The 7,479-nt window shown below is 50.1% G+C and overlaps 2 protein-coding genes across 4 annotated transcripts; one reads left to right on the top strand and one right to left on the bottom strand.

Moving 5' to 3' along the window:
- Window positions 1-642: 642 nt before the first annotated feature.
- On the bottom strand, window positions 643-3,708 carry LOC123144726 (methionine aminopeptidase 1B, chloroplastic). Of its 3 annotated transcripts, none has more exons than XM_044563946.1 (10): window positions 3,527-3,708; window positions 3,367-3,454; window positions 3,002-3,239; window positions 2,700-2,861; window positions 2,557-2,601; window positions 2,412-2,483; window positions 2,254-2,333; window positions 1,679-1,773; window positions 1,507-1,554; window positions 643-1,216 (listed from the first exon to the last, which is right to left on the bottom strand). In XM_044563946.1, exons 1-10 carry the CDS (start codon window positions 3,585-3,587, stop codon window positions 1,071-1,073), a joined length of 1,035 nt encoding a protein of 344 aa, XP_044419881.1. In that variant the 5' UTR covers window positions 3,588-3,708; the 3' UTR covers window positions 643-1,070. The 3 variants fall into 3 exon arrangements, with proteins under 3 accessions (XP_044419881.1, XP_044419882.1, XP_044419883.1); XM_044563947.1 differs by having other exon boundaries at window positions 2,560-2,601; XM_044563948.1 differs by lacking the exon at window positions 1,507-1,554 and having other exon boundaries at window positions 982-1,216.
- Window positions 3,709-3,738: 30 nt separating this feature from the next.
- Window positions 3,739-6,036, top strand: LOC123144728 (oxygen-dependent coproporphyrinogen-III oxidase, chloroplastic). The gene is made up of 8 exons (XM_044563949.1): window positions 3,739-4,125; window positions 4,309-4,384; window positions 4,469-4,563; window positions 4,696-4,779; window positions 4,978-5,065; window positions 5,143-5,267; window positions 5,351-5,449; window positions 5,756-6,036. Exons 1-8 carry the CDS (start codon window positions 3,739-3,741, stop codon window positions 5,822-5,824), a joined length of 1,023 nt encoding a protein of 340 aa, XP_044419884.1. The 3' UTR covers window positions 5,825-6,036.
- Window positions 6,037-7,479: the final 1,443 nt, after the last annotated feature.

Raw genomic sequence — 7,479 nt, 5'->3', positions numbered from 1 at the left:
TTCAGGTCGGTTAAGGCTGTTAGGGTTGGACCTGACCACAGTCCTTGTCCTGACATGAGAACGCTTTGCGACTTAACCAGCCCACCTAGGGCGTTGGTCCTCGAACCCAAGATCGCTTTTGGGCGTTGCAGGAATCTTTTGATTAAATATATATATGACCCTGGAATACCCTGGATATCCAATGTATGCGAATCCTCGACCCAAAATGAAATTGCTTCGGAAGACTGCATGGGAGTTGAACCAGCTTGCAAGGCTGAAGATTGAGAGCAGCTCGGGGAGGGCCGAGGTGCGTCCTTGGCATGAAGACCATTCAGGGGCTACTGACGGAGTCCTGGATTAAGGGATGCTCAGCGTGTTGGTTACCAGTCTCTTGGATGGGCCGAGGATCCCCCTAAGCCCATCACCGATGGGCCTAATTCGTCTACATGAGGAAGGAAAGATTCAAAGACTTGGCACACATTTCAAGGCATAGAGACAGACTCCGGCACGTTTGACCCTAGATTCAACCGACCTATTTGTAACCCTAGGCATCCCGATACCTATACAAACTGAGGTGTCAGGACCGTAGAGGACGGATTCATTCATACATGATCTCACGGTAGTTCACATGTATTTTGTACCCCATTCACAATCAATACAACAAAAGTAGGACGCACCATTTTACCTTTTTGAGAGGGCCCAAACCTGGGTAAAAATCGGTGTCCCCATGTGTCCTGTTGCCATCCAGCAAGACACCAGATTGGTACCCCCTACTCAAGATCTGCCGGATTTAGCTCCGTCACTAACTATTATATATGTTGGCTATTACATTGACTATAAATGACAAGACAATATGATGTAGCTAGCAACTGGCTATATTATTAACCATGCTCTTATGCTACTTATCTTGACGTCCTCATGTTTTGAATTTTTGATTTGTAGGTTCCAAGGAGACCTGAAACATAACTTTTTCTTCAAATTTCTCTCTAAAGAAAACTTTTCTTCAATGAGACGGGCCTTCGTCAATGGGCTGAACTCGCTTGTGAACATACTCTCAAACGGTACGCTGACGCACCACCTTTCACCCTCTCTTAACACTTTGTGAGAATCTCTGCGCCATTGACGGTAACCAGCACCGTATGCTCGAACTGCGCGTTGAGGCTGCCATCCACCGTAATGGCGGTCCAGCCGTCGTCCCACACCTCGCACCGTGTGCTCCCCATGGACAGGGTAGGCTCTGCAGGATGAACCATCACAAACCAAACCGCCAGTTAGTCACATACTCAGTCCTACGTTACTTGCATCTATCACGAAAAGCAGACGGAGATCATCAGATCTTATGACATATCTCAGTTACAGCTACACCACCTATGTCGTCTGACAGAGTCGTGTTTCATCCTAAGAGTTTGCTGACTGATGGGAAGAAGGGATCAACCAGACAGAGGCTTTGCGTTTGGGTCATTTTGCAGTGGAGACAAGTCTGCACATATTGTTATCTTGAAGAAGAAGGCCATGGAAGCGGCTTACCGATTGTGAATGTCTGGCCTGCGACCATGAATCCTGGCTCATAATCATCTGTACGAAATGTGTGTTTAGTTGCTGTTTATGAGGACCAGAGCGTTGCCAAAAATTGCTCGTGTGTGGCTATCTAGCATTTAGTCCATGATCACGGTCAGTGAAAACGGCTAAGGTTACTTACAGGTGTGCCATATGATGGGTTCTGAATGGAAGATCGTCCCAACTCCGTGCCCGATGAAGGGATCGATGCTGTAGCCGTACTTGTTCACATGTTCACTGAAATCCATTGGAAGTACAAAAATGATCACCAACAATAACACAACAATTACATGCATTGATAACTAAACTGTTTAGATTCTTAAGTGATAAACAGCGTCGAGACATTTTCTGAGGATGCATATGTTTTGTGACAAGTAATATCATCATTAACTGATAAACTGCATCAAGGCATTTTCTGAGGATGCATATGTTTAGGCCGGGGGATGTCCTCCGTTTCAAAAAAAAAATGTTTAAGAAACGGAAATCCTCGTGAAGCCATTCGAGAAGATAATCTTTGTTAGTGAAAAAACAATAGATGCTGATAATTTGGCTTTCTTCTCATCTGTTTCAGACCCTAACACATGAAAAACGATGTGCTGGCATCTGGTAATAGTATGTTTGTAAGTCCAATTTAAACAAAAAGCAACTGATTGGTATGGAAATTACCAAAAGCATCATAAAATTCATACTATTGTCCAAAATCTGAGAGAACTACACCTTATTCTCTCTCCAATTGCCTTAAAGCTAACACCATGTTTGCAGGCTGATATGCCCCTTAGCATGCACTCTTTAGTGACCTATTACATCAGACAAGTTCTTCAGGTACTGTCTGAAACATATGGTTGGAACTTGGAAGTAATCAGTAGAAACCAGACCTTTACAAGCTGCTTAGTAGGTTCATCGACCTCCCCACACAGATATGTTCTTGAGGTGTCACCATGATATCCCTAGAGCAACACAGTATGTCACACTATACCTCAAAATGTGCTTAATTTATCGTACAAATACAATAGGGCCTACTACATTTAAGTAGATTGTAACATCAATGTTGATGATATCCCCATCCTGCAAAGTCAACAGGAAACAACCATCATTTCTTTTCAGGGCAAAGAGGTTGCTAGCAATTGGAGAATCAGATGAAAAAGATAGGATCATGTTTCGACCCGTAGTGCGCGTGAGTCAGGAATTCCATGGCAGATGCACTCATTCACCGACGTGCAGACGCTCTTCGGGAACCCGCCGTATCCAAGGGGAGAAGGGTAGGCACCAGCATCAATGATCATCTGATGAACTGCCCTGTCGATTTCATCTGTCGTCACGGAGGGCTGATGGGAACACAGATATTTCGATATTAGTGGATATGAACAATCCATTGCAGAATACAGAAGAAAACTAACAAACTATATGATGAAATATTAGAGTGTTTGCCACAAGAAGATGTGGCATCTTTGTAATGCAGCATTACCTTCACCATTGTTCCTGCATACTGAAGAACTCGGGCAGCAAGCTCGCATGCGGCTCTCATATGAACGATGCTCTCACGGTCATGCATTTGCCGATCGGGATTTACATCTGGCAGATGATCGGTACCATCGTAAGGCGGTCGGCGGATGTGCTCGGGCACCGGGAGGCGTGGACTGACCGTGCCGCGCCTAAGTGGTTCCCTTCCCTTTACTTGTTCAGAGCCATGGGTCTCTGCAACCCTTCAGTTTCAACAGTTAACAGGTGTTCATGATTCATGGCACCAATGAAATGGAAAGAAAAAAAACTCTGCAATTTTTTTTGAAATCATGGTTCATGGCACCAAGGTAGCATTGGATTGGATTGTACCTGCAGATCGCCGTTCTGTTGGCTTCCCCGCATTTGCAAGATTCTCGTGTTGCTACCGCATGGAAATGCTTCTGGAGAATAGCCTTACCTGAGAAGATTCTTGTGATCAGATTAGGGGTCGGCGGGAATTATGAGATTCCCAGCAAGAGCGCGCACGGACCTGAACGGCGGCAGGGGGAGGAGGGGAACAGCGGCGGCGGAGGTGACACGAGGAGCTTCATCGCGGGTCGCCGTCGCCGCAATGTACACAGGCGGAGTTGCCAATCGCACTGGCTGGTGGGAGATAAGACGAGTACACGTGGAGGGGGCGTACTGGCTGGTGGACTCGCCTTGAAATCTCGCTCTCACACCGCCCGCAGACCGCAGGTGGACATGGAGCGGGAGACGCCGGAAGCCGCGCCACCGCCGACATTTCTCCGCGGGGAGGAGGCGTCGTCGGGGTCTTCGTCGGCGCGCGCGCGGTTCGAGCGCCTGATCCGGCGGGTGCAGGCGGAGGTGTGCGCGGCGCTCGAGGCAGTCGAGGAGGGCAGCGGCGGCGGTGGCGTGGTGTTTCGGGAGGACGCGTGGACGCGCCCGGGCGGAGGCGGCGGTATCAGCCGCGTGCTGCAGGGCGGCCACGTGTTCGAGAAGGCCGCCGTGAACGTGTCCGTCGTCTACGGAGTCATGCCCCCAGACGCGTACCGCGCGGCGAGGCCCGACGCGGCGGCGGGCGTGGAGAAGGCCGGGCCCGTGCCCTTCTTCGCTGCCGGCGTTAGCTCGGTGAGTCTCTGAGAGGCGCCTCCCACCGGCGCTGCCCAAGTTCGCATGTCTCAGCAATCTGTTCGCGTCACCACCATTTCTGTGTAGGAATAGCTACTCCCTACCAATTTCTTGTGTAATAATGTGCAATTGCTTCCACGGACTTACTACTACATGATTCTTGTTTTGGCGTCCGGTCTCCAGGTTATCCACCCAAACAATCCCTTCGCGCCAACATTGCATTTCAACTACAGATATTTCGAGACAGAGGCACCGCAAGGTACTACTAGTGCTGGCAAGTGAAATAAGTGGATTTTTGTATTAATAACAGAATTCAAGTCAAATTCAGAGATTACTGCTGCAGATGCTCCTGGGGCACCCAGGCAGTGGTGGTTTGGAGGTGGTACTGACTTGACACCATCGTACATCATCGAAGAGGACATCAAACATTTTCATTCTGTATGACATCTTGCTTCTGCTATTATCTTGGCTAAAATCGTACTACTATGATCCAAGGCCATTTGACACTTCTCTGTTGCTGTCTACTTTGTTTGTTCGATAACCTTTTTAGGTTTTCTTGTACACTTTCAGGTTCAAAAACAAGCATGCGATAAGTTTGATCCAACCTTCTACCCAAGATTCAAAAAATGGTGCGATGATTATTTCCATATCAAGGTTAGTTTGATGACCGTGTCCGTTTAGTAAATCTTTGGGGTGATTAGTCTGTACAATGTCTCCGAATTAGGTGACATGATCCAGACATCTGAAAAGTGCTACTCTTCTGAATATCCCGCAATGTGTAGTTTGTCCTGCACTGTCTCTGTGTTTTTTCCAGACATATTCATGGAGATGATTACTTGTCTGTGACTGCAGCATCGTGGTGAACGCCGTGGGGTGGGCGGAATATTCTTTGATGATCTCAATGACCATGATCAAGAAACTCTTCTTGACTTCGCGACAGGTATCAAGAAACTCTGAATTTGGGTCCTTCTCTACCATCTTCTGAAATGCTAAGGCACCTGCCTTCCTTCCCTGCAGAGTGTGCGGCCTCTGTAATTCCTGCATACATCCCCATCATAGAACGTCGGAAAGATACCCCATTTACAGAAGACCACAGGGCATGGCAGCAGCTACGGAGAGGTCGCTATGTGGAATTCAACCTCGTAAGTGCTTCGACATGGCCATGGTCATCATGCTTGTTAGTGTTAGCTTTACTCTGGTTCTTAACTTTTTGCTCCTTGCGAAGGTCTACGATCGTGGCACCACATTTGGCCTCAAAACTGGAGGAAGGATTGAGAGTATCCTTGTTTCCCTCCCTCTGACCGCACGGTGGGAGTATGATCATGTAAGTTAACATGCTCTGTTACTGTTATATAACTCTGATAAACATATACATTTTGATCCCCGCAAAAAGAAATACACAAACTTTTTGAGTTTGTACTGTTTAAACTTTAAAGGCGCTGCAATATTTAAAATCTTCGAATTATTCTGAAAATAAAAGGTTTTCAGTTTTAAATAGTTTGGAAAGATTCATTTGACACGTTAATCGATAGACTCGTAGTGTGTTGTGATGCATCTTTTGATTGGGTCAGGTAACTTTTGTTACAGCAGTGGCATTTTGTCAAGTTTACTTACGACCATTTGTTTGCAGAAACCGCAAGAAGGGACTGAAGAATGGAAACTTCTCGACGTGTGCATCAATCCAAAGGAATGGATCTGATTGGTTGGAACTGAAAGTGCTTGCTCTCCAATTTTCCGCCGCTAACTTTATTTTGAAGTGTCTTTTGTGTGTAGATTTTGTGCATTTGCATGGTGCGGTTTCGTCCAGTGAGCTTATCAAGCTTGGAAATCTGTGTTTGGTTGTTTGCTTAATTTTCGTATAAAAAAAATACATGGTCTTGTTCCTTCCAATAAAACCCTCCGTTCAAGTGAGATCTCTGCTGTTGCAACATAGCAGATCATGACAAAGAAGAGTTATTTCATCTAAAAAGAGGGGAACGTCCACCGGCATCTGCAATAATTGATGCACTCAACCTTCTATTATTGCAAAGTTTTAAGATCCAAACAAGGGAGGCTCGACCAAGAATTTTCCCGTGGTACGAATAGTTGGCGATGTCCTACTCGATGTTGACAAAGGCTTCGAATCACGGAGATGACATGTTGCAACGTGTATGTAGGGTCCATGAAGAAGCAACCACCTATTCACAATGGCTTCTGACCACAAAGGTCTAGCCTTACTCGAAGTAGATCTTCAGACTCGTACAAACTTTTTGGATCATTCACATATTAAAGGGCTTTGGGGAAACAAATGGATTTTGAACGCAGCTCCTGCGCTCCTGGCGGCGTCGCGCCGCCGGCGCCCCTGTCGCCAGAATGCCCACCCGCAGCCCCCTCGGCTACTCCGGCCGCTGGCCCCTCCTCGCCCTCGCCGCCTCCCTCGCAGGCCACGGTGCTGTGTTGGGCCGATGTCGCGGAGGAGGACGACGTGGCCGCTGGCTGTCCCCTCGTGCGCCGGGAGCCCTCGGCTCGCAAGGTTGTGACCAGCGCAGAGAGCGGGCTGTCGCCTCGTTGTGGCAGCCTGGGCACTCTCTTGCGGTCGCGCCGGCGTTCCGTCGCGGCTCTCCCGCCGACGCCGCGTCAAAGGGCCACCTTGGGTTCTAGGACCGCTCGCCGCCGTCGCGCTTCGGCGTGGGGTGTCGCGGGGCGGTCCGACCAAGGCTGCGCCCGGGTGTTGTGGCGTGTCGTCGCCCCGGCCGCCGCCGACCGCGCGTCCGGCGCTCCACCGCTCCGGTTGCCCGCCTCTCCGGCGTCCCCCCGATCTACGTCCATCGCTCCCCCTTCCGGCCCTTCATCGTCGCGTTTGGTTCCTCAGCTTTTCGGTTCTCGCCCAACCTCTCCATGCACCGGTCTTGGCTCGCCGTCGCATCCTCGTCAGCGTCGGCCCCTGCCGCGGCGGTGGTCACGGCGGATGGGGAAACCCTCACAGCCGACGCCCCGCCCTATTAGACCTTGCTGGTGCTGGGCCGGTCACGCGCCTTAGGGTCGTGCCTCTTGCGGGCCAGTCCACTCTACGTGGGCCGTCTGGTGGGCCGGCCCGACCGCGCAATCTGGCCCCCGGCCGGTTTTCCTCGCCCCACCCCCGACTCAACCCGCATCGCCCGCTACCCTAGCCCCCATTCGCCCCATCCGCCTCGCAGCCGCCCCTAGGTCACTCCCGGCGCTGCCGCCCCCAGCCTCCATGTCGCGCGAATGGGGAGACGATAGGGGCCGCCCCAAACAATGTTCCGACGATCAGCGTGACTCCTCTCGCCCCTCCGCCGACGCGGTGCGCCGCGAGGAGGACCTCCGCCGGCAGTTGTCGTCGCGGGATCCCCG

Source organism: Triticum aestivum, chromosome 6D (assembly GCF_018294505.1).
Source record: "Triticum aestivum cultivar Chinese Spring chromosome 6D, IWGSC CS RefSeq v2.1, whole genome shotgun sequence".
NCBI classification, from domain to species: domain Eukaryota; kingdom Viridiplantae; phylum Streptophyta; class Magnoliopsida; order Poales; family Poaceae; genus Triticum; species Triticum aestivum.
This window is presented reverse-complemented; position numbering and strand designations above follow the sequence as displayed.

What these genes read in the sequence shown, in the direction of transcription:
- LOC123144728 (XM_044563949.1), top strand. Translation starts at nt 3,739, where the DNA reads ATGGAGCGGGAGACGCCGGAAGCCGCGCCACCGCCGACATTTCTCCGC. An exon ending in CGAGACAGAGGCACCGCAAG is followed by an intron (nt 4,385 to 4,468) that starts GTACTACTAGTG and finishes TTACTGCTGCAG; the next exon opens with ATGCTCCTGGGGCACCCAGG. An exon ending in ACATCAAACATTTTCATTCT is followed by an intron (nt 4,564 to 4,695) that starts GTATGACATCTT and finishes GTACACTTTCAG; the next exon opens with GTTCAAAAACAAGCATGCGA.
- LOC123144726 (XM_044563946.1), bottom strand. Translation starts at nt 3,587, where the DNA reads ATGAAGCTCCTCGTGTCACCTCCGCCGCCGCTGTTCCCCTCCTCCCCC. An exon ending in AACAGAACGGCGATCTGCAG is followed by an intron (nt 3,240 to 3,366) that starts GTACAATCCAAT and finishes TTGAAACTGAAG; the next exon opens with GGTTGCAGAGACCCATGGCT. An exon ending in CTGACTCACGCGCACTACGG is followed by an intron (nt 2,602 to 2,699) that starts GTCGAAACATGA and finishes TTGACTTTGCAG; the next exon opens with GATGGGGATATCATCAACAT.